Genomic DNA, 27,199 nt, shown 5'->3' with positions numbered 1-27,199 from the left:
TATATCTATAACTGTCATACATGCCCTGATTAGAAAAGGATAGGTAGAAAAACATGCATCTCAGAATTGAAGAAATATGGTATACTTAGTAAAAACCTCTAGTGTTCAAGGGACCCGCACAGTGGATAGGGAAGTGGTATTTGCCTCTCCTCTCCCCAGCAGCATGTGAGTACTGATTGATAGAAAAAAACATCTAAAAATAAGCTATAGTATCAGCGTTTGGGGGGAATTAGCGGTTCTATTCCCTGTATGCATTTTCCCAAATTTTACTTTACATAGCAACGTGCTCAGTTAACAGACGGCACTGTCCAGGCTTATTGGCAGTTAGAGGTGGCCAGTAATACAATAAAAAGTAATAATAAGTAATAAAATAATAAGTGCAAGCTGTGGATAGGACTTTCAAGAAAACTGCTTTTCCTTCACCCTTTTCCTCCTCACTGACATCTGAAATATAGACAAGATAGCTGAAGTTCCAGCAGCCTTTGAATCATGAGATATTCGCTAAGGATGGCAGAGCAGAGAGAGAGGGAATTGAAAGGACACAGTCAAAGAAACTATCCTAGAACCTTAAAAAGAAGAAGGCTGAAGGAAAAAAAGGTATAAATTGTAAGCTGTCTTCAGTAAACTTGCATGCATTTAATTCTTTTCAAAAATTTCCACATGGAAAGATATTCCACCAAGCAGAAAATTCTGAAGATCAAATATGATCTATATTCTATTAAGCATAAAATCAGGAAATAAATTTTATTGAGCATTTTTTCCATGCACTAGGAGAATCACTTTACATAACTACCCAGTTAAAGATAGGAATGATATTCATCCCTTTAAATCCTCAATATAAGTACAAATCCTGAAAATAGTAGGTTCTCAATAAATGTTTTAAACAAAATTAATAAATGGATGAATGAATGAATGAATGATGGTGTCAAGTTATGCAATTCAAAATTACTGAAAAATTTCTTTTCCAAACTCTTGTTCATTCGTAAATTCTTGGTTAACAATGTTCACCTAGAGTTACACACTGCCAAGGAACTAGAACCTTCTCTCTTACCTTCAGTTGTTGGAAATACTTGTCCTTTATTTTTAGCCTCTGCCAATTTTCCAGTTCTCAGCAATACTTCTGCAAAGCTTTCCACTGGAACATGCTGATAAGTGTCATAGGTCCCTTCAGACTACACAAAAGAAGCAGTTTCACTATGTGGTAGGGTGCCTTTTGTCCTACAAATATATGCTTAGAAAACAATTATAGGATGTTATGTTTTCTGGTGACTTGAATAATAACTGCTCACAAACTAAAGCACATTATTTTATGAAACATTTTTAAACAGATTTTAATCTCATAATGTGTCATAATATGTACCAAAAAAAATGTAAAAACCAATGAATAACATGATTAAGAACCAAGACAAATAAGTCTATTTTCAAGAAAATTTTAGTTTTTGTTTCTACTGTCTACAAGAGCATGACAGTTAAATCTATCTTCCTAGACACACTGTCCTTACCTCAGTGACAAAAGGATTTGAGATGACAGATTCATAAAAAGGATGACATCCTTGTTTCTCTAGATCTTCACTGGCTGTAGTTCCGATTTGATATGCACCACCACATTTTTGCCCCTAAAAAGAAAAAAAGTACAGAACAATGGATAAAAAGAAAGAGAAGACAAGGAGGCAGAAGAAGTAAAAGCAAGGAAAGAAGGGAGAGAGGGAGGAAGAAAAGGCTGATTTCAAGAGAAACTGGTAATGCCTGCTGCATTTCCCATGACCTAAAAAGAGAGCCAGAGTCACACAGATACTCAGCAGAGAATGAAGGATCATAACTACATGCTAAGAGCAGCACATCAACCCCACCCTGCAGTGCCTTTTTCTTTTCCTGGTCACTTTGACATCAATGAATTAGAAACACTGAAGCAATCAATGTTGTTCACATGGTGAGTTTTTACACTACAGTCAGAATAACCACTCGAAAACATCATCTTGTCTGTGTTGCTGCCCTTCTTAAAAATCCTTTAGTAGCTCTGAACAAGGCAAACAACCAACAGCCCAACAACTAAACTATGTGGAATATCATTTGAGGTTGTTAAATGTTAACCAACATTAAAGGCTAACTTTCCACCTCAACCAAACTGCCTGCTTTATGCATCCTATCCGCTTCTATGTCTTTCTCTCCCACTGTGAGGGTCCTGCCATGCCGACTGCCTGGTTAGATCCTATCTTTCCTTCCAGGCCCAGTTCAGACCTTACCTGCGGAATCCTTGACAGATGGATGCAAGATGATATGACTGTGTCCCTTTCATGATCCCCATCTCTTTCACAACTACACCCCACACATGGCTTTGAGACTTGTTACCAGCACTGCAGATTAGCAAGAACTTTAGTATGCCTAGATTATAGTTAATTATGTTTTGCTCTCTCCAAATAGATTGTAAAGCTCCTTACTGGAAGAGCCGAGTAAAAGGAATTCACCCATTCCTCCAAGGTTTATTGTGGTTACTTTATGCCAAGCATAGTCTAGGGAAACGATGAAGCTGCCGCTGCAAATGATAAAAATTACAGCTGAGATTTAATAGCGTCTCAGTAAACGGCATCTTCATTTATCCAACTGTTTGGACCATTGTCCTTAGGTCTCCTCTTTCTTCCACATCCAGACCACTAGAAGGTCTAAAAAATACACCCCATCCCCAAACCAACCTCTTCCCACTGCCTTTGTCACTACCCTGGTTCAAACTACTCACTTCTCTCACCGGGAGGACTGATGTCACTGTCTCTTTTCTTCTCTTTCTACAGCACTTAAATGAGCATAGTAAAAGTAAAGTTGGATCACACAATTGCATTGCCGAAATTCTCCATAAGCTTTCCATCTTGCTCAAAATCAAAATCTATAGTCGTTATCACAGTCTACATGAGGCTTTCAATGATGGGCCTCCCCACCACCTTCTGATCTCAACTCCTACTATTCTCCCCATTGTTCACTCAGCTCAGACCACACTGGCCCCTTTTATGTTCTATGCAGATGTCAAGTGTGCTGCCCCAGTCCAGGGGAGCTAGGGTTTGTATTTGTTCTCCTTGGTTCAATCATATCTCTGCTCGAGGTGACTCCTTTTCTAAAAAACCTAACTTCTCTATCTTAATCAGAACTTCCCTCCTCGGTATTTACCTACCTTGCTTATGTTGCCTTTGTCATGCTTGCTATCACCTGCCATTATGTTATTATACAAATATGCATTTTCTGTGTCTCCCTCACTGACATGTAAGTTCCACAGGAGAAGGGAGTTAGACTGAAGTGTTTCTTCACCATATTGCCACTGATTAGGACATTTGACAGGAAAATACTGCCTACTAAGTATTTGCTGAATGAATGAATGAGATGCACATGGAGTGTTTGTTTGAGGCAAACTGCTAATAGTTGTATGTTTTTCCTCTTTGTTTTCCAGTGTGAGATTAAAGGACTGCAGTATGAGAATGCAGAGCAAACTCAATTGCTCTACTGCCTGCCCTGACTTTGACTTCCAGAATGGAAGCAAGAATCTGTTCCTGAGAGCCCCCAGTCTGCCTCCTAGCACTCCTCCTCAACTACCAGTCTGTAGAAATAATAGCAAAAGCAAGTAAGCATTGATAAAATTTTTCCTTTCATCTCACTAAATTCTGATATACAAACCGAGCCTTACCTAAATCTCTATTAGTGTCCTTTGCAAGTACTCCATGGGAATATATTACATTCTATAAAACAGATTACTCATTCCCTATCTGATGAGAGGCCTACATTTCTTAAGAGATTGTTTTAACAATCTAGGGAAGATAAAGATGTAACAGTGAAAACAACTGAAGCATTGCTAATGAATTTATATAAACCATGCAGTTGATTTTAAAAAGAAAGATGCATTGCTTACCTGAAGCGGTCGAAGGTAAGTTAAGGACTTCTTCCACCACTGCCCATCACTGACGGCCTGCAGCACCGCTTTGGTGGTGGTTGTGGTGTTGGAAAGGACTTTCATAGTGGTAGCAGTGGTCCAGCGTAATAGGTCAGCTGAATTGCTACCTGGAACACCTACTTCATCCTGTGTTAAAGAAACAAAATAGCAAGGGCAAAAATGCATTACCATAAGAACAGAGAAGACAGTGATAATGTGACTGCTTAAAATGATCAGATATTAAACTTGAAGACAGATAAATTTAAAAATCCATCCATCTTTGCTTGTAACAAAATAAATGTTGAAAGAGCACTATCAACATATTGTTCCTCTCTCAATCATTTGCCAAAAAATAAAAATAGAATTGGAAAAAGAGAAAAACACCAAAGTGTATTAAATAATACCTCAGAAATATTTATAAAGCAAATAATTGGTGTTTTATTTTTTACCTATCTAATATCCTAACCATGAGATACTCATATTTGTTTCCTTGACAATACATTTTAAAGTATTTATTATTTAGATTAATTAAGAAATAAATTATTCATCTGAATAATGCCACTGTGACCCAGAAAGAAGTAGAACATTCAGACAATCAACCTTTAACTATTAAAAGGTGTGTTTTCCATCTAAACAAGTAGGTAATTAATAGTGTTTGATGGGTTTATAATGTGTATGGTACCTCCTGCCAATCTTGAAGCAATCAGCTGAAATTCTCACTCTCCATTTACTAATCCGAGAGATTCCATAAGGAGAAAATGTCAATACATTAATTATAGTCTTTTAAACAGAAAGGATGAAGACCATATCTGCATTTAGTCAAAGAAAAATATTATTTGTTCTATAACTTCCTAGTTTAGTGTCTATCCACTTCCACTTATTATTTTTTTCTTAAGAATCTCAGTTAAACAGAAGAAAAACTTAAGGCTTAGTTTATCAATACCAATAGCTTGTTGTGATCATAGAAGGATAACGTAATAGCTTAGTTTGGCTACTCAGATCTATATCATGTTATTCATTAAGACACAATGTAAGTAATAATAAAGTAATAAATCATGTAATCAATTAATTACCCGGGCATCATCACATAACAAATACTTAAAACTCACTCTTTTAGATCAAGCTGACAGTTGCCATATATGGTAAGTAGAATTATGGGCTCCCAATGATGGCCACATCCTAATCCCTAGAACCTGTGACTATGTAACATGCCATGGCAAAGAAAATTTGCAGGTGTGATTAACAGTACAGACCTCGAAGTGAGGAGATTATCCTGAATTATCTGAGTAGGACCAAGCTAATCACAAGAGCCCTTGAAGCAGAGGATATTTCTCAACGAGGATCAGGGAGAGTGAGTGTCAGAGATAAGCCATGAGGGAAGAGGCAGGAGAGATTTGAAGCAGGAGGGAACTCAACCCACAGTTGTTAGCTTTGAAGAGGAAGAAAGAGAACCACAGGCCAAAGAATGTAGGCAGCCTGTAGACACTGAGAACAGCCCTCAGGTGACATCCAGTAAGATAATACAGACCTCAGTCCTACAACCATGAGGAATTAAATCTACCAACACCATGAATGAGCACAGAAACAAGATCTTCTCCAGAGCCTCTGGAAAAGAACACAGCCTTGTCGGCACCTTAATTTTGGCCTTGTGTGGCTCTAAGAAGAGATTCAACCAAGCCTGTCAAATTTCTGTCCTATGGGAATGGTAAAATAATCAACTGAATTGTTCTAAAGCTGCAAAGTTTGTGGTAATATTCAACAGCAGCAACAGAAAACAAATATATTATGTTAGGACACAAATAAATGCATTTATTCTTATTTCTAAAGGGAAACATATGTAAGCTATATTAACCAATGCTTACAATGTACCCAACTGGCTGTTGCTTAGGGTTGCCCATAAGAATTCTAAACTGGCTTGGTCATGCAAAAAAAAAAAATAAAATTGTTTCTTGTTGGTTTCTTGAGCATTAGAGAGTGCAAAAACCATCAACTCAATATAATATTATATACTATAATTTAATTATAAAAAACATATAAAAATGAATGACATATAAATAAAGAAAAAAAACAGATAAAAAGCTTGTATACTAGCAGGGCAACAATGCAAAAAATAATTGCTTGAGGTTTGAGTGCCAGTAAAACACAATGCCTCCTCCTGGATCCCAGATTGTGGCATATACTACAGTTTAGTTCACTCAGCTCCACTCAGACCCCCTTACAGATTGTCTTACTGTTGCTAGAAGTTGAGAAGCTAAAAACTACATTTCCTCAATTCCCTTATAGCTGGTGTTCCACACATGAACTCATTTTCTCTCTCAGTTTATATATCTCCTACTAGGCAATGGGGTGACAAAAATGAGTACGATACAGGCTCTGCCCTCAAGGAGCTCAGGAAATAGGAAGGAAAGCAGAGATATAGAGAAATAATTACAGAATAATAACAACTTTTATACGAGAGGTATTAACACATATAGAGTATTATGAGAACACGAAGAGAGATCATTACATCCTCTGCCTGGAGGCGCGATCACAGAAGGCTTCGCAGAGAAGGTAATCTTTCAGTGGGAAAAAATTGAGGGTTTCCAGAGAAGAACTGGTGAAAATGATTTCAGGAAGAAAATGCAACTTAAGAGGATGCAACTTCTGAAACATGGCAAAATAGAGGAACCTTAAGTGACTCAGCAAAGCCACAAAATGCAGCACAGAAAGAGAAATCGCAGGATGCAAGGATGAAAGAAGGTAGAGGTAAGCCCAGCAAGAGACCTATAAACCACGCCAAAGAACCTCCACTGTCAAGTAGAGGGAGGGGAAAGCCACTGGAAGGCTTTAAACAAAGGGAGTAACATAATCAGATTTGTGTTTCAGTAACATTATTCCAGGAGCAAGAATCCAGTTTGGAGACTGGTGCCTCAGTCCCAGCTTAAAATAATTAGGGACTGAATTGAGGTAGTGACACTGGGAACATAATGAAGTTATCATAAGGTATTTTCCAATTAAATGTATATATGACATTTAAATGTTTTTATCCTAATTCATATAAATGTAAAAAGGGCCCGAGATAAATCAGACAAGCAGAGAAATTCCATCCAATCAGCTAACAAAGAAAGTTCAAGATCACCAAGCTGGAACTTAGTGGAGATCTGGGAGAAAGAAAAAAAAAAAAAGGAAGGAAAGTCAGTAACAGATAAACTATAATTGTTTGTGAAGCAAGGTTAGATACAGTAGAGGTTAAAAAAAAAAAAAAAAAAAAAGAGCAGTGCAAGTTGTTGAGGAATACAGAGGACCAGGTTCGTACAGAGAAGAAACAAAGACCTAGATACAGTATTTACCAGCAGTAAAGTCCAGCATCTTGTTTATAATATAGAAGAAACATAATGGCTACCGTTTATTAAACACCTACTATATGTCCAGGACTGAGCTAAGTGTTTCATATAAGCATCCCTAAATTTTACAGTAACACTATAAAAGTGTTAAAAATTATAATACTACTTGACACAAAAGTAAACTGAGGACCAAATAAGTTAAATAAGCTGCCTACAGACAACTGGCCTAGAGGTGTCTTCTCCTCTCTTCTCCTTTTTCTTTTTCTTTTTTTTTTTTTTTGAGATGGAGTCTCGCTCTGTCACCCAGGTTGGAGTGCAGTGGCACAATCTCGGCTCACTGCAATCTCCGCCTCCCAGGTTCACGCCATTCTCCTGCCTCAGCCTCCCGAGTAGCTGGGACTACAGGCACCCGCCACCATGCCCAGCTAATTTTTGTATTTTTAGTAGAGATGGGGTTTCATCGTGTTAGCCAGGATGGTCTTGATCTCCTGACCTCGTGATTTGTCTGCCTCGGCCTCCCAAAGTGCTGGGATTACAGGTGTCAGCCACCGCGCCTCTCTTCTCCTTAGCCCAATTTGGCATCAAAGTGTTCACTTGTTCTTTACAGGATTTTGACACGCTGGCAATATTACATGCACATTTATATTTGTATTTATTTAAGCTCACTTATTTTTCTGTGTTATAAAACTAATACAAATTCACTAAAGATGGTTTGCAAATTCAAAAAAAGTATGCAAAAGAAAAAGAATACTATTTATTCACAGCCCCATGATGCAAAGACAATTACGGCTAGCATATATTCTCCTTTCCTGTGTTTAATCCATGGCATCCTTTTTAAACAAGTTTTCACTGATGTGTAAGCCACGTCAAATGACTGTATGGTTTAACAAATTTTAACACGCTTATGTAACAAGCCCTTAGGCAAAGAAACATAACACCACCAGAATCCTAGAAGCTCCTCTTGAGCTCACTTGCAGTCACTAACCCTGCCAAAACAAACACTATCCTGACTTGCAGCAGCATAAATTAATTTTGTCTATTTTTATACTTTATATGAATGAAATCATGTACTCTTTTGTTCTGATTTCTTCCACTCAACAAACATTCATTCAGATTTTAAGAGTAGTTAAAGACTGTTCAACTCCACGCCTGTAATCCCCGCACTTATGGAGGCCAAAGTGGGAGGACGGCTTGAGGCCAGAAGTTTGAGACCAGCCTGGGCAATGCGACGGGACCTCATCTCTCTAAAAAGCAAAAAAAAAAAAAAAAAAATTGTTCAATTCATTACTATGTCATATCATGTTGTAATAAACATGCCAGAACTTATTTATCTTTTCTTCTATTAATGTGCATTTGGGTAGTCCCCAGATTGAAGATAATACCAATAGTGCTGCCCTGACATGCTGGTAATTATATTTTGGGTATATACTTAGCAGTGGAATTGCTAAGGCATAGAATATACATATGTCCAGATTTAGTAAATAGTGCCAAATATTTTCTAAAGTGGTTATTACACTAGCCAGCAATTGTAAGAGTTCTGGTTGCTCCACATCCAACAAATGGTATTTCATGTCTTTTTCATTTGAGCAATTCTGGTAATTATGTAATGGTATCTCTTTGTGGTTTTAATTTGCACCTCTCTAGAGACTAATGAAGTTGAGTACCTTTCTGTATATTTTGGGCCATTTGAATACATTCTTTTGTCAAGTGTCTGTTTGAGTCTTTTGCCATTTTTCTAATGGTTATCCATCTGTTTTATTCACTTATAGAAGCTCTTTATATATTCTGGATACACATCCCTTATTAGACACATAAATAGTGAATATTTACTATTACTCTGTATATTACATTTTCATTCTCTTAATAATGTCTTGTGATTAACAGATGTTCTTAATTTTAAATTAGTCCAATTCGTCAGTTTTTAACTATGATTAGTACTTTTTATATCATATTTAAGAAATCTCCAGCCTGGCAACAAAGCAAGACTCCCATCTCCACAAAATAAAAAATGAAAAATTACACAGGCATTGTGGCACGTGCCTCTAGTCCTAGCTATATGGGAGGCTGAGGTAGTAGGATTGCTTGAGCCCTGGAGGTTAAGGCTACAGTGAGCTGTGATCATGCCACTGCCTTCCAGCCTGGATGACAGGAATCCTCATTTAAAAAAAAAAAAAGGAAATCTTTGCCTGTTCCAAGATCAAAAAGATGTTCTAAGTTTTCCTTGACATGTAATATTTTTGCTGTAAGTAAAATCTTAAGACAGTATCACACTTCTACCCACTCAAATATTACATGCATACTATTAATGCACTTACCATAATATATTGATATTTACTTTTTTGTTGTTCTCTCCAACTAGACAGTGAATTATTCAAGATCGGGGACACTATTTATTCATTGCTATAGCCTCAGAGTATGTGAAAAATCTCTATTGCTTGGATCTATACATAGGTGTAAGAAGTCTGGTTTTACTGTGCTGTTTAAATGTTTCAAGATATATTTTCAAAGGTCTCATTTGTGGTCAGGCGCGGTGGCTCACGCCTGTAATCCCAGCACTTTGGGAGGCTGAGGTGGGCAGATCACGAGGTCAGGAGTTCAAGACCAGCCTGCTCAAATGGTGAAACCCCATCTCTACTAAAAACACAAAATTAGCCGGGTGTGGTGGCACACACCTCTAATCCCAGCTACTCCGGAGCCTGAGGCAGGAGAATTGCTTGAACCCGGGAGGCAGAGGCTGCAGTGAGCTGAGGTCACACCAATGCACTCCAGCCTGGGTGACAGAACAAGACTCCGTATAGGAAAAAAAAAAAAAAGTCTCACGTTGTATTCAGAGTGGGTAAATGTTATTTAAAAAAGATTTCATGTCACATTTTCAATTCCTGTTCATCTTTAGAATCTTCTAAATTGAGAGGATGTATTGAATGATTTGAAAGTCATCAACTAATCCAAGTATGAACTGAAAATATAAACATGGTAAGAATTATGACACTTAAGCAGAATACAACTTCATTTAGAGGTAAATGAAACCAATTGAAAAATATCAATAAAAAATGCAGGCTAAGCCAGCACAGTGGCTCATACCTGTAATCCTACTAGTTTGGGAGCCTGAGGCAGGAGGATCACTTCAGGCCAGGAGTTCAAGACTGGCCTGGGCAATATGGCAAGATCTCATCTCTACAAACAATTAAAAAATCCATTTAATTGTTTAAATCTTATATTTAATATTTTAAAAATTAATTTTTTTTTTGTGGTGGCATGTGCCTATAGTCTTAGCTACTCCAGAGGCTGATGAGGGAGGACCACTTAAGCAGAGGAGTTTGAAGCTGCAGTTAGCTATAATCGTGCACTCCAGCCTGGAGGACTCAGGGGGAAAGGGTGGGAAGGAGGTGAGGGATAAAAGACCACAAATTGGGTTCAGTATATACTGCTTGGGAGATGGGTGCACCAAAATCTCACAAATCACCACTTAAGAACTTACTCATGTAATCAAATACCACCTGTTCCCCAAAAACCTATGGAAATAAAAAGTTAAAAAATAAAAATAAAAAAAAGAAAAATGTAGGCCACAAAACAATGATTCTATTTCATAAAATGGACCTAAACTGTGCTTCTGTCCAAATGGATGGGCTAGCTCAAGATAGGAAACTTAAAATGTATGAAAGTTAAAGGTTTGTTTCAGAAGATAAATGAAATTCACATGCTCAGAAACGTATGTGATAAAAGGATTTTCTGTAAGAGCTTCTCCTAATGAGAATCACAAAAGAGAAAGTAAAATGAAAGGCTCATTTGGACCACAGAAGCAACATTTAATTTGGGGGGAAGCCTACCAAGATCATAGTTTAACCAGAAACATTAATGAAGAAAACAGATTTCTTTTAACTTCATATAATGGAGAAAGAAAAAAGAGGTTAGGCAAAACTTACCCCTGAAATGATTACTACTGCCACTTTTTATATTCATAGTGGCACACTGCTGATTAATTTAGAGTGTATAACAGCAGAAATAGATTAAACCTCAAAACCAAGTCATCAGTTCCCAGCATAAAATTTAACATGAAATCTCATTAATGTCAAGTGTGTTACACAGCTCAAAGGTTAGCTTATTAAGCACTAATAATATTTTTCAAATCCTGTAACAACAGACACCATCACCAAACAAGTTCACAAGAACACGGATAGTTCCATGTGTTAAGTGTGACTCACAGGAAAAATTATTGTTGGTCAACGACTATGACAAATTATCTATTTGGGAATAACTTTCTCCCATGTCTGGCAATAAGGGTTAATTTCTGAGAAATCTATTGGCCTACTGTAAACTGAGCTGTTGGCACCTATAAACTAGGCAAGGATTACAAATAGTTTAGGTTGAGCTCAACCACTACCACTCTCCTCCAACATAGCCTTAAATAACCCAAAGTACTTCCCTCCACCTAACCCTTACTTATAGCAAATTTCATCTGAACTCAAAACACTAAGCATGCAATCCTTATTACTGGTGATACTACTTTTAGAAATACCTGTCAGAACAAGCAATAGAAAAATACTCTATGGAGTAAATCACTCTAAAGTCCGACTCTGCTTCATTTCATCTGCCAATTAGCAGGCAAGGCTACAGCTTAGCTGCTCTCATGTTTAGGGGCCATGGACTCCTATACATGTCTCATGGAAGCTGAGCCCTTTCCCCAGAAAATTTAACAAACATGCATGTGCACTCACATGAATACAAACACACACATACACACACACACACACACACATCAAATTAGGTATACTGGCCAGGTGCAGTGGCTCACGCCTGTAATCCCAGCACTTTGGGAGGCTGAAGCAGGAGGGTCACTTGAGGCCAGGAGCTCGAGACCAGCCTGGGCAAAATATTGAGACCCCGTATCTAAAATAAATAAAATAAAAATTAGCCAGGGATAGTGGCATGTGCCTGTAGTCCTAGCTACTTGGGGGGCTGAGGCAGAAGGATCACTTAAGCCCTGGAGTTCAATGATGCAGTGAGTTGTAACTGCACCACACTGCACTCCAGCCTTGGTGACGCAGCCAAACCCTGTCTCTAAAAAATTCTTTAAAAATTAATATTAGGCATACTACTTCAGGGGATTTAGAGGCCAAACCCTTCTTGGATCTCCTAGAATTCTTGGATCCAGATTATGAAACCTACATTCTGGAAAAATAGAGGTGTACAAGGTATATTTTTCTTTTTTCCATGCCCAATTTTTAAAATTACTTTTGATAAATGACTTTGGGTTCTAGATGAACCCACAAAGTAAGTTTACTGACCACATAATTTGGCATGCCTACTATGTTTAAGACCCGGCGCTAGGCAACAGGATTACCATGACAATTAAGATATGACCCCTATTCCTAAGAAACTCATGGTACAGTAGGGAAGAAAGGAAAATAAGGCAATTTGCCTTATTTCACCAATGAACTGAGAAATTATCAAATAGGATCCCATTCAAATATTCCTCCCCATTTAACAGCAGAACTTATCCCCACTCATCACATCCATATCTTACTTTCCTCATTTACTCATTCATTCTTCCACAAATATTTATGACACCAACTTGTGACAGGCATTGTTGTAAATTCTGGAAATACAAAACTGACCAAAATATGCATAGTCTCTGCTACAAAGAACTTACAATCCAGTAAAAGACAAGCAAAAATAAATATAAAGCATGTCAGAAAAGCATATCAGATAAGTTTTATACATACTGATATGAGCTAGAAAGGAAAATAAAGCAGTGTGGTGGGGTGAGAACACTATAATAACACAGAGAAAGAGCAGGGAAGATCTCCACGAAGTGACATTTGAGCAGACACCTGATGGAAGTGAGAGGATAAGTCATATGGATACAGATATTTGGGAAGAACATTCCAGGTAAAATACAGCAAGTACAAGGATCCAGAGGCAACAGCTTGCTGGGAATGCTTAAAGAATGGCAAAAAGGAAAAAAAAAAAAAAGGGCCAATATGACTAGAGTCAGCTAAGCAAAATGAATGTGTATACTGGGGGCAGGGAAGAGGTGGAAGGAAAATAAAGTCCAACATTAAAGCTTAACAGTGGAGAAAAGAGACCATGGGTGTCCTTGTAGATGACTATACTGAGTGAAAGGTTTTGAGAAATGTGTCATGATCTGATGTATTTTGAAAGAACCACTCTGGCTGTATTGTTGACCATTGACTATAGCAAGAGCAGAAGCAGGGAGACAAACAGGACACTACTTTATGACTCTAGGGGAGATATGATGATAATTTGACCTGGGTGGTAGCAGTGGTGATGGTAAAATGGAGCCCAATTCTGAGTCCACTGTGAAAGGTGGGTCAGCAGGATGTCCCAAAGAGGAGGAGAAGAATCAAGGATGACAGTAAAAGATTTATGGTACGAACACCTACAAAGAGTTCTATTTCGTGACATGGGAAAAACTACAGAAAGAAGGTCATTGTTTGGCGAGATGCGGTAGGTGGGGAGAGGAAGAGGGCTGAAATCAGTAGTTCAATTTTAACATATTGAGATTGAGTTGTCTATAAGAAATTAACTATAGATGTTAGGTTGGCAGCTGTACATTCAAGTCCAGAACTCAGAAGAGAGGTCAGGGCTAGAGATATTAAGCAGGGAATCATCAGCACAAAGTCGATTATTTCAAGTCAGGATAATGTATGAATGCATCTAAGGAATGAGTGTAGACAGAGATGATGTTTAAAGACTATGACCTACGGTATCTAACATTTAGCTGGGGAGATGAGGACAAACCGGCAAAGACAATGAGACGCAGTGGCCAGTGAGGTCTGAGAAAAACAAGACGACTGAGATGTCCCTGAAACAAGTATGTCAAATGTTACTTATAGGTCAAATAAAACAAAGACTGAGATTTGACCCACGAACTTGGCAACAAGAGGTCACTGGTGGTGACCGAGGCACAAGCTGTTCTGGTAAAATGGTGACGAAAGAAGGCCCCATGGAGAGTAGATGAAAGATAATGAGAGAAAACAAAAAGATTTACCAATACTAAGTATAAACTAAAGAAATGTAGGAAACATCTATCAGAGAGGTACATTTTAGACCCTACAGGGCTAAATAATATTACGGTATTTCCTTAAAAGTAAAAGGAGACTGGCCAGGCACAGTGGCTCACACCTGTAATTCCAGTGCTTTAGGAGGCCAAAGTGGGCAGATCACTTGAGGCCAAGAGTTCAAGATTAATCTGGCCAACATGGTGAAACCCTGTCTCTATTAAAAATATAAAAATTAGCTGGGTATGGTGGCACACACCTTTAATCCCAGCTACTAAGGGAGCTGATGCTTGAGAATCACTTGAACCCAGGAGGCGGAGGTTGCAGTAAGCCAAGATAGTGCCAATGAACTCCAGCCTGGGCAACAGAGTGAGACACTGTCTCAAATAAATAAATAAATACATACATACATAAAGTAAAAGAAAACTGTTAACACCCACAGATTACACTGTTACTAAGATAGAAAACTTGAATGTATTATTTTTTGGAAAATGTCTTTTGCAAATTAATTTAAATAGCAATTAATAACTCAATAAACAACAATAGATAAAAAACAAAAATGTATTGCTTATTACGAACACAGTTATTTTAAAACATAAAAAATATATCAGAAATGCATGGGCCTTATGAAGAAACAGCAGGATAGAAGAAAGAATAAAATTCTAACAGTGGTGCTAAAAGAGGAAGCGACTAGTATAAACCTTTGTGAGGAATGCAAATCTATGATGTAGATTTGCCAATCTAATCAATATTATGATTCACACTCCTGCACATCAAGCTATCAAATAAGTAAAGATATTATCCCAGAAGCATGACAATGAGCAAAGTATTTCCTTCTTTGGTCAGACCTATATGCTGACTAAAATGCAGAAATGGATGTTCTGAATTGTGTTGGCACTGTGTTACCATCCAGATCACTGATGTCATGATCACTGTAAACTGAATCTTCCACAGAGAACACTCATCAGGCAATACTGTCCAAAAAACAACTAAACAAAAATTAATGAGGACATACCATGCTTCCAGTGATGTGCTGGTATCAACAGTAAACAAAAGAAAGTGAGCATTTACACAAAGTTATAAAAATAAACCACAAGAAAATAGGAAATTACCTATCCCAGGAGCCCATTTCTACCATTTTATTGCAGAGCAACACTAGCATGAGTATGCAAAGATGTGTACATAAAATGCATAGTGCAGTTTAGTCTAAAATAGAGAAAAGTTGGACACAATCTAAATGTACAAAAGCAAAGGAAACAATAAATAAATCAAATAAAATAAATAAATCAAAAAAATAAATAAATAAAACAATAAATCATGGTACATGCATCCAATGAATACCATGATGCCATTATGTAAATGGTCTATATGGAATCACAAGGGCAGATTCAACGACACATACCAGTATTACATGAAACAGTAAGCTGCAAAATAATATATGCAGTATGAATTCATTTTAGTTTACAAAACAAAATAATAAACCTCCAGGAGACAGAGGAGAAGCTATACAGAAATCTGTCTGTACTTAGGAATATGGAAGGAAACATACGAAGTTAGAAATGTTTATATCTAAGCAGTGGGATTCATGGGGCTCAGAAAGATCAGAGAATAGAAAGATCAGAGGGAGGAAAAAGAGAGAACTTTGCCTTTCACATATATTAATGTATTGTTTATTAAATTATTTTTATATTTTAAAAACGCAGAAAGTATAAAGTTACATATATATCCATGTATCTATTTTATCATAGATGTTTCACATCTAATTTCTTTTACTTTCAAGAAATATAGTGTGCCGGATAATGTCAATGTCCCTTATTTCCCTATAAATGAATTATTAAAATTAAAGCTTGCATTATTTCTGTAACTAAAGAAAACATTATAAACTCCAGTCAACACGGGATGGTAAACTCCTGTTTGAGTACACTAACTGTGCTCTAAATACTGAGCATAGAAAAAAAAAATCAAAGGACACCCAAGTTCAATAGAGTTCAACATTTTGGGGCTCAGAATTCAGATATCAGCAGTGGCTATCAGGTGCTCCTTTCCAGAGAAGAACCATGAATCAAAAGCATATCCTGCAAAGAAAAAACTTCATCCAGATTTACTGTCCAGGCTATGCATTTACACAAGCTGTGGGCCTATGGAGGAAGAGCACATGAATAAGGCTGAAAGGAAGTAGGACAATCCCTTCACTGGCTCCATGGGTGCATTCTCATATTCTCAACCTTACAAAGGGGAAACAACTTCATGTGAAAAACTATCAGTGGACATATTCTGGAGTGAAGTGCCACAGGACTGAGCAGAGAGAAACCACAATACTACAGAATCATTAGATGAGGAAGGTGGGACAGAATGATGTTTCATCACTCAAAATTAGCTTGCAAACCAAAATTCTAGAGCACATGGGGAAAAATTAATAAAGCAATAATTATAACAAAAATTCAGCCCAAATAAAATTATTTCATTTAAAACTTCAAAATAATTCATTTGCATCTTTGTGTGTACTAAAAGTGAAATTTAAAATCCACTAAGAAAGAATAAGTATCATAAGATAAAGAAAACAATACAAACATGATTCTATTGAGTTAATTTTTATGTGTGATATGAGGTAAAGTTCTAATTTCACCTTTTTACAGATGGATAGCCCTCAAGTCTATACTTATTTCAAAAAAGGGACAACTTATTCTTACTTAAATAAGTAAATAAATAAATGTAAGCACTAAAAACTATAAAACTTTCAGAAAAAAAGCACAGGAGTAAATTTTTGCAATCTTGGGTTAGGCACAGATTTCTCAGATATAACAACAAAAGTACAATACATAAAAGAAAATATTAATAAACAAAACTTTAGGAACATTAAACATTTTTTGTACCTCAAAAGCCAGTTAAGAAAACAAAAAGTCAAATATACACTGAGAGAAAAAATACTTTAAAATCATAAATCTGAAAAAAAAAATACTTGACTGCAAGATGTTAAAAAACAAAACAAAATAGAAAACCTCTTACAGCTCAATAAGACAAATAACCAAGTTAAAAAATGGGCAAAATATTTGAATACCATTACATTAAGAAAGTATAAGAATAGCCAGCCAATAAGTACATGAAAAAAAAAAGAGCTCATCATCATTAGTTACTTGGGATATAAATATCAAACAAATATCATAATGAGACAGCACATATATAGGAATGGCTTTAATAAAAAAATTCTATCAAAAAGCCAGTTAAAAATAGACTGCTAGCTGAAATAATAAGAAAAAGAGAGAAGAATCAAATAGACACAATAAAAAATGATAAAGGGGATATCACCACTAACCCCACAGAAATACAAACTACTATCAGAGAATACTATAAACACCTCTCACAAATAAACAAGAAAATCTAGAAGAAATGGATAATTTCCTGGACACATACATACATAATCCCAAAACTAAACCAGGAAGAAGGTGAATCCCTGAAATAGACCAATAATGAGTTCTGAAATTGAGGCAATAATTAATAGCCTACTAACCAAAAAAACCCAAGGCCAAACGGATTCACAGCCGAATTCTACCACAGGCACAAAGAGGAGCTGGGACCATTACGTCTAAAACTATTCCAAACAATTGAAAAGGAGGGACTCCTCCCTAACTCATTTTATGAAGCCAGCAGCATCCTGATACCAAAACTGTGCAGAGACACAACAAAAAAAGAAAACTTCAGGCCAATATCGCTGATGAACATCAATGCGAAAATCCTCAATAAAACACTGGGAAATCGAATCCAGTATCACATCAAAAAACTTACCCACCACAATCAAGTTGGCTTCATCCCTGGGATGCAAGGCTGGTTCAAAATACAAAGTCAATAAATGTAATCCATCACATAAACGGAACCAATGACAAAAGCCACATGATTATCTCAATAGATGCAGAAAAGGCCTTTGATAAAATTCAACATCCCTTCATGTTAAAAATTTTCAATAAATTATTAATGGAACATATCTCAAAATAATAAGAGCTATTTATGACAAACCCAAAGCCAATATCACATTAAATGGGCAAAAACTGGAAGCATTCTCTTTGAAAACTGGTATAAGACAAGGATGCCCTCTCTCACCGCTCCTATTCAACATAGTATTGGCAGTTCTGACCAGGGCAACCAGGCAAGAGAAAGAAATAAAGGGTATTCAAATGGGAAGACAGGAAGTCAAATTGTCTGTTTGCAGACGACCTGATTTTATATTTAGAAAACCCCATTATCTCAGCCCCAAAACTCCTTAAGCTGATAAGCAACTTCAGCAAAGACTCAGGATACAAAATCAATATGTAAAAATCACAAGCATTCCTTTATGCCTACAACAGATAGAGAGCCAAATCATGAATAAACTTCCATTCATAATTGCTACAAAGAGAATAAAACACCTAGGATACAGTTAACAAGGGAAGTGAAGGACCTCTCAAGGAGAACTACAAACCAGTGCTCAAGGAAATAAGAGAGGACACAAACAAATGGAAAAACATTCCATGCTCATGGATAGGAAGAATCAATGTATCGTGAAAATGGCCATAGTGCCCAAAGTAATTTATAGATTTAATGCTATTCCCATCAAACTACCACTGACATTGTTCACAGAACTAGAAAAAACTACTTTAAATTTCATATGGAATCAAAGGAGACCCCATCTAGCCAACAAAATCCTAAGGAAAAAGAATCAAGCTAGAGGCATCATGCTACCTGACTTCAAACTATACTACAAGGCTACAGTGACCAAAACACAGCATGGTCCTGGTACCAAAACAGACATATAGACCAAAGGAACAGAACAGAGACCTCACAAATACCACCATGCATCTACAACCACCTGATCTTTGACAAACCTGACAGAAAGAAGAAATGGGGAAAGGATTTCCTATTCAATAAATGGTGGTGGGAGAACTGGCTAGCCATATGAGGAAAACTGAAACTGAACCCCTTCCTTACACTTTATACAAAAAATTAACTCAAGATGGATTAAAGACTTAAATGTAAAACCCAAAACCATAAAAACCCTAGAAGAAAACCTAGGCAATACCATTCAGGACATCGGCATGGGCAAAGACTTCATGACAAAAACGCCAAAGCAATTGCAACAAAAGCCAAAATTGACAAATTGGATCTAATTAAACTAAAGAGCTTCTGCACAGCAAAAGAAACTAGCATTACAGTGAACAGGCAACCTACAGAATGGGAGAAAATTTTTGTAATCTACCCATCTGACAAAGATCCAATATCCAGAATTTACAAGAAACTTAAACAAATTTACAAAAACAACCCCATCAAAAAGTGGGCAAAGGGTATGAACAAACACTTCTCAAAAGAAGACATTTACACCACCAAGAAACATATGAAAAAAAGCTTAACATCACTGGTCATTAGAGAAATGCAAATCAAAACCATAATGAGATACCACCTCACGCCAGTTAGAATAGCGATTATTTAAAAAGTCAAGAAACAATAGATGCTGGCAAGGCTGTGAAGAAACAGGAATGCTTTTACACTGTTGGTGGGAATGTTAAATTAGTTCGATGATTGTGGAAGACAGTATGGCAATTTCTCAAGGATCTAGAACCAGAAATGCCATTTGACCCAGTAATCTCATTACTCAGTATATACTCAAAGGAATGTAAATCATTCTTCTATAAGGACACATACACACATATGCTCATTGCAGCACTATTTACAAAAGCAAAGCCACGGAACCAACCCAATGTCCATCAATGACAGACTGGATAAAGAAAATGTGGTACATATATACCATGGAATATTATGCAGCCACAAAAAGGTATGCAATCATGACCTTTGCAAGGACATAGATGAAGCTAGAAGCCATCATCCTCAGCCAACTAACACAGGAACAGAAAACAAAACACCACATGTTCTCACTCATAAGTGAGAGATGAACTATGAGAATACATGGACCCAGGGAGGGGAACAACACACACCAGGGCCTGTTGAGGGGTTGCGGGAGAGGAGAGGAAACTTAGATGACAGGTCAATAGGTGCAGCAAGCCACCATGGCACACATATACCTATGTAACAAACCTGCACATTCTGCACATGTATCCCAGGACTTAAAGTAAAATAAATTAAAAAAAAGTCAGTTAATAACACACATTAGCAAGGATGTAGAAAACCTGGAACCTTAACATATTCCTTGTGGAAATGTAAAAAATGTGCAGACACTTTAGAAAACAAAAAGTTTGGCAGTTTCTTCAGATGTTAGACATAATATAACAAACAATGCAGAAATTCTACATCTAGAGAAATCAAAATGTATTTCCATACAAAGACTTTCACATCAATGTTCAGAGCAGCATTATTCAAAATAGCTAAGAAATGGAAACAACCCAGATGTCCACCAACTGGTGAATGGAAGAAGTAAATGCTGGCCAAGATATTGTAATATAACTGACATTCTGCTCACTTTTATTTAAATATTTCTAAACAATAATTTTACAAATTCAAACTAGCTCTATACTTAGCCCATGCTCAAGTTTTAAACATTAATTAGTCCAGTCGTATAAATCTGTAGCCACTTAAAATGCTCATAACAAGCTTTCCCACAGTGCAAATGATTTTTTAATGGGAACCTTGTATACATCCATTTCTAACTCTAATTAGATTTATGTAGAGAAAACACCATTGGTTAAGTGATATACCTAATACTAGCTAAACAAAATGTTAATATACTCTAAATGATAGAATACTGTTCCATCTAAAAAACATAATGACCAACATTAATAAGAAATTGGAAATCTGTAATTTTCGTAGTTATTCACAAATTATGCATTTTGTTCTATTTATAGACAAACATCCTGTTCACAGGGACAACAGCAATATCTTCAAACTTGTAGGCTCCATTTATACTAACATAAATGCTACTGCATAACAATTACATCTTTATTTTGCTTGGATATATAAATAAAAATCATTATTTTCACAAGTGAAGTAATGAAAGTCTTAAGTATTAAAGTAGATTACACATAAAGTCATCTCTCATTTATGAGCTATAATTTAATGTGGTTATTATATCTACTGTTAATGTGTAACACACGGCATCTTATAGCTAAGCACTATATTTTAACCTAATAATAGTAGCTATAACATTCTGAAATGTGCCTCATAAATCAAAGCCACAATGCGTGCATTGAGGGTTTGGACTAGCACTTCATGAGATCTAGATCTATCACAATTTGCTGAAAGGGGACAAAGGCAGACAGGAAAGCTTTTAAGGAGCTTAAAAAGAAATGCAAAAGACAATCATTTTGGAAGAACTCCTTTTCCTTGCTAAGTGGAACTTGTAGAGGACTACCAGTGGTCTCCTTCATTTACCAATGGGATTTAATAGAGTAACATGTGCCCACTTGCAGTAACACAGCATGGCCCACTGCAAAGAAGCCACCAAGAGGCCAGGCTGACACTTTGTAGTTCACTGTAGAAGCAGAAAATAGAAGTCCCCAAAGTCACAAAAGGCTTTTCACAGATTTTGGAAAGAACAAGCGGTTTCCAAATAATTCATAAAGCTGAGCTTAGCAAACACATTGCAATTCCATGCTCAATAGAAAAATGATACACTCCTCACACTGGCCAAAACATCACAGCACCTCAGTAGCATCACATGATAACTGAAAATCCATTTCCTAATTCATTTTAGGAAAAAAAAAAAAATCCACTTCCTAATTTATTTTTACCACTGACTGATCATTATGCAGTTGGTGTTTCCAACTGAGCTTTATGAAGCGTTAACTAGGCATTCATTAATTGAGAAGCACAAGAAGAGCACAAAGAGAGATGGCACACCTCCAGTGACTGGACAATACCACGTCACACTGTAAAGTGCTAAAACGGAACAGTGAGAGAGAATGCTTAGGGAATATAGAGAAGGAGGCAATTAAAGGACTCAAGGAAAACTTCACAAAGAAAATACTTCATATGGAAGGGATAAGAGCACAAGACAAGCACAAGAGCACAAGATAAGAAGTGTCCTCCAAACAGAGAGAAAACCGTATAAAATAACACTAAAGGCACCAAAGCGCCTGCACAGAAAATGGTGATATGTTCCCCACCATTGGAACTGAACAGATGTTTGAAAGGCATGAAAAGGGATGATGCTGGAGGCAGGCAGAGTAGGAGATGTGACTGGACAAGTTGCAGAGGGATCAGAGGTTCAAAAGGAACAAAACTTCAGATAAAGATCTCATGAAAAGCAGGTCTTCAATTGGACCTTGAAAGACAACTCCTCCTAATACATGGAACATTTAGTGACCCATTAGCTAGTATAAGAACTGTTCTGAATCCCACAGAGAGAACAGCAAAGAAATGTAATGTGATTTCACATCCAATGAGGGAAAACAATAGTTGCTAGTCAGTACAACTACAAATCAAAACATGCCAAAGGACAAAGTGTATCCACATCACTCTAGGACCCTAGAAAATGCTATGGCTGCCATCTGAAGAGAGTGAGTGCAACAACAACAAAAGAAGTCCACTGCCTGCAGTGCTGGTGGCTGAATGCCATCCTCCACTGAATGGTGCATCTTCTAAGACCTCTGATGTCCAATCTGGTAGACAGTAGCCTCATGTGGTTATTTAAATTTAAATTAAATAAAATTAAATACAATTTAAGGCTGGATGCAGTGGTTCACGCCTGTATTCCCAGCACTTTGGGAGGCCAAAGCTGGTGGATCACTTGAGGCCAGGAGTTCAAGACCGGCCTGGCCAACATAGTGAAACCTCATCTCAAAAATAAATAAATTAATTAAATACATTTAATTTAAAATGTGATCCCTTAAGTGCACTAGTGATATTTCAAGTGCCCAATAGCTCTGTGTGATCAGTGGCTACAATGATGAACAGTTCAGGTATGACATATTTCCTTCACTGAAGAAAGTTCTATTGGCAGTGCTGTCCTAGAGTCACCACTGCAGGAGGAAGAGGCAAAAATTCCACAGGGGCAAAAAGTAACATTACAACCCTCTTTGAGATAATCAGATTACTTAGTATTGAACTGGGAATACACATGCATATTAGATCCATGTTCACCAAATTAAATTTTAATATTAAAAAAAGAGTTGTGAGAATGGGGTAGTTGCATATATTCTACTCTGGGCAAAAGCTATCTTTGCCCTAATTCCATCAATAGACTCTACAACTGAAGCTTTGTACCAGAGTTCTAAAAGTAACTGTAGAGTACACAAATACTAATGACTTTGTCAAGATGGATACAGAGAAAAAAAAAAAAAAAAAAAAAACGTTAGTGCAGTTCACTCACAATAGGTGTCTCCCAAAATAGTTATAAGAAAACTAAAGGACATTTTACACTGTGAAAGTGAAGCTTACCATTTGATGGAATCTCATGAAAAACCAATCTATATAGAGAATCATCACATCTTAATTTATCTAGCTGGGATGTCAGAAACTGGGCCACTGTCTTTGGTCTAAAAAATGCTAATTCTACATTTCTAGAAACAGTCATGAAAAGTTAAATTCCCTGGAGCAAACACTGACCAAAAGAAGACAGGTTTCAGGGGGCACACTCTTCCTCCTTTGTCTCCCAGGATGGAAGATTCTGAAACACATATAGACTTAATTGGTTCAGACAATTTTATTCATAAGAATCTCAATGAGGAAAAGGAAAACAACAAAAATCCAACACAAAATAAGCAAGAGAATCGAACAAGTACCTCAAAAAGAGGATCTCTCCTGAGCTATCTCCATCTCATTAGTAATCAGAAAAATATAAATCAATTAGATATCATTAAACACTTAGGATAACAGACAAAGTTTAGGAAACCAACAATAGCAACGTCCTGGATTGGAGTAACTACCAATCCTGTACACTACTGTTCAAAGTCTCATTCGTAAAACAAAAGAAAAGCATTTGGCATTATCTATTTAGGCTGAATTATATACATATCTCACAATGCACATTTCCAGTGCTACATATATGCCTGAGAGAACTGTTTGCCCAAGTACACTAGAGACATGTATAAACGATGACAGTCACATTATTTTTAGTCACCAAAATTGAAAACAAACCAAGGTCAATCAATGTTCATATGAATGAACTATACTATGCACACTGAAATTAATTTCTACATGGCAATAAAAATGAATAAACTACAGCTACATATAACAGCATGAATGGATCTCACAAACGTAACACTAAGTATAACTATTTCTATAAAATACAAAAACAGGTAAAACTAAACTGTCATATTGAGGGTATGTATGGTACGTATCAACATTATTTAAAACAAAAACAAAAATCACAAAGATCTGGTTATCAGGATTAGTCAGGACAGTGGTGATCTCTGGAAAGGGAGAGAAAAGTTAGGAATGAAATACGGAAGGCTGGGCCTGGTGGCTCACACCTGTAATCCACGCACTTAGGAAGGCTGAAGAGGGTGGATCACTTAAGGTCAGGAGTTCGAGACCAGCCTGGCCAACATGGTGAGACCCCATTTCAACTAAAAATTCAAAAAATTAGCCGGGTGTAGTGGCGCTCACCTGTAATCCCAGCTACTTGGGAAGCTGAGGCAGGAGAATTGCTTGAACCTGAGAGGTGGAGGTTGCAGTGAGCGGAGATCACACCACTGCACTCTAGCCTGGCAAAAGAGTGAGACTCCATCGAAAAAAAAGGAAATTTAATAAGGAGAGGGTCTGGGGGATTTGGAAGGTGGTTAGGTACTGCTTCTTTACCTGTAGTTTCATGGGTGTTTTCTTTATGATAATTTATTGAGTTGGACATTTTTTGGTATACTTATCTATATGAATGTTATATTTCACACATGCACACAAAAGCTGAAAAGAAAAGTGGTCTGCACACACACACACAAAATCCCTCTTATCCACAAGGTTAGGTAATCCCACTTTATTCCACTCTCAGCCACCTTTCAAACTCCGCTCCCTCATTTTAACTTACCTCTTGTACTGCTTTACTAGTTAATGGTGAAGCACTGGTATTTTCCCCTCCTTCATGATGGATCTGGAAATTCACTTTTTGATAAAGAATCTAAAACAAGAATAGGCTATATTGTAAAGGAGTTACGTTTTTAAATTTGCTTCTCATCACAATATAGGCTTGAAATTTAAAAAGTACGTTTAAAAAGAAAATTACCTTTTCATAATGATTAGTTTTGGTAACAGGCTTATTCAGGACTTCACAAACAGGTTCAAAAGGATGCAATGGTTTCAGAAGTGGGGATCAAGTGTGAAAAAAATGATATACAATGTAATGAATTGTTACAGGCAGTGTATATGTTCAGGTCTGGAACAACTTCAATTCTTGCCTCCTCAGAAGAAAAAATTTGACTGAGGGGAATATGGCAGAAAAAGAGACTGAGGCGAGTTTTAGAGCAAGAGTGAAAGTTTATTAAAAAGCTTTAGAGCAGGAATGAAAGGAAGGAAGATACACCTAGAAGAGGCCCAAGGGAGGGATTTGAAGAACAAGTGCGGGTTTTGACCTTTGGCTTAGAGCTTTACATCCTGGCACACTTCCAGGTTCTTGTGTCCCTTCTCTCCTGATTCTTTCCTTGGGGTGGGTTGTGCACACGTGCAATGGCCTGCTGGCAATGGGAGGGGAGTGTGCACAGTTGTGTTTACAGGAGTCGTATGCATGTTCAGCTGCAGCGTTCTTCCCTTTTCCGGTGGAATGCCTTCACAGGTCATATGCCAGTGAAACTCCGCCATTTTGCCTCTTAGTGAACATGCTTGAGCTCACTGGCCAACTCCTGAGATCTTATCAGGAAGCTGCTGATCACCAGTTTCAGGGTTTTTTTTCTATCTATAGGGAAACTGTCTTTCCCTGGTGCTGGCTGCAACCAATTATTATTTTAGAGAGGCAGTGTGACAACTGCCTGACCCATCTGATGGTCGCCTGACCTTCCTGGTGGGGTGTGGGGGACCTCTCCTGTCTTGCTCATGTCTGCCTGACTAGCTACCAACTGTAAGAGAATGACTATGGGATGAAAATGTGAATTCTAGAATCTCCTCATACATTAAACAGTGTTTATCCACAGGGGCACTATCCTCTCCTATGCGGACCTATCCTGTGAATTTTAGGAAATTTAGCATCCCCCCCAACCAAAGCCCACCCCAATTCCCAATTTCCAAAGGATCCCTAAGGGAATGGTTGCTCCACTGGCTTTAACCCATATGATTTCAGACATATTTTACATGACCATTTAGCATATGTTTAATTCACAACACTAACTTTCTCCATTATTTTCAATAATTTCTTTCCAAATATTACTTTCTTTCTTTCTCAAGGCTGTCTTGTATCCTTTCTTCCTTGCTATTATAAAGCCAGCAACATTATGTTATATTCTAATATTTTCATGTCCCTTTTCCATAAGTGACGATCTAGTTTTCTTCCATAAATTAAAATTCTCATACTATTTTTTTAAATGACCACATATCTCAGATACACACACCCAACAACATGCACTTCATACAGGTTAGGATTTCCTTTATCGAAGGACTTACTTCTGTCTGCAGAGAGCTGCTAGCTGCCAAAAGAAGTTCAATGCTGCTAGGAGGGCAATGTGTCAAAGCAAAAGCCATGAGCTCTTGACGAGTGGCCAAGTCCTGGTAACCTTCTGATTGTCCTAACTGGCTACAAACATCCCAACTTTTAGGATAACCTGCAAAATTGGCAAGGAAAAAAAATGATTCCCAAAAGAAGAAGAATATTCAATCTAAGATGACAAATGCAATGGCTTCCTGCTCAGGTCTTGTGGTACCAAAGCAAAATCACAGTCATTAGTGACACATTATTTTATAAGCAGAAACAGATAAGAATCTAAGCTAGGAAAGATTAGGGTGGTTTATTATCCAGAAAGTTTAATGCTACTCCAGACAAGTGTTTCTGACAAACTCTGTTAAATTTTAGATTAACTGACAATAAATGCAAATAATCTACTGAG

General features: G+C 37.2%; 1 protein-coding gene across 2 annotated transcripts in view; it reads right to left on the bottom strand.

The window, feature by feature from the left end:
* The window catches only part of NBAS (NBAS subunit of NRZ tethering complex), a 395,596-nt gene that overhangs the window by 159,852 nt on the left and 208,545 nt on the right, over nucleotides 1–27,199 (bottom strand). For both annotated transcript variants that reach the window (XM_024242131.2, XM_054548369.2), the window contains exons 34-38: nucleotides 26,760–26,917; nucleotides 25,198–25,287; nucleotides 3,890–4,057; nucleotides 1,503–1,616; nucleotides 1,052–1,172 (exon numbers count right to left, since the gene is read on the bottom strand). In XM_024242131.2, coding sequence (XP_024097899.2) covers nucleotides 1,052–1,172; nucleotides 1,503–1,616; nucleotides 3,890–4,057; nucleotides 25,198–25,287; nucleotides 26,760–26,917 — 651 coding nt within the window. The remainder of the gene's footprint in view (nucleotides 1–1,051; nucleotides 1,173–1,502; nucleotides 1,617–3,889; nucleotides 4,058–25,197; nucleotides 25,288–26,759; nucleotides 26,918–27,199) is intronic.

The sequence above is a fragment of the Pongo abelii genome, chromosome 12 (genome assembly GCF_028885655.2).
Source record: "Pongo abelii isolate AG06213 chromosome 12, NHGRI_mPonAbe1-v2.0_pri, whole genome shotgun sequence".
Lineage (NCBI taxonomy): Eukaryota > Metazoa > Chordata > Mammalia > Primates > Hominidae > Pongo > Pongo abelii.
This window is presented reverse-complemented; position numbering and strand designations above follow the sequence as displayed.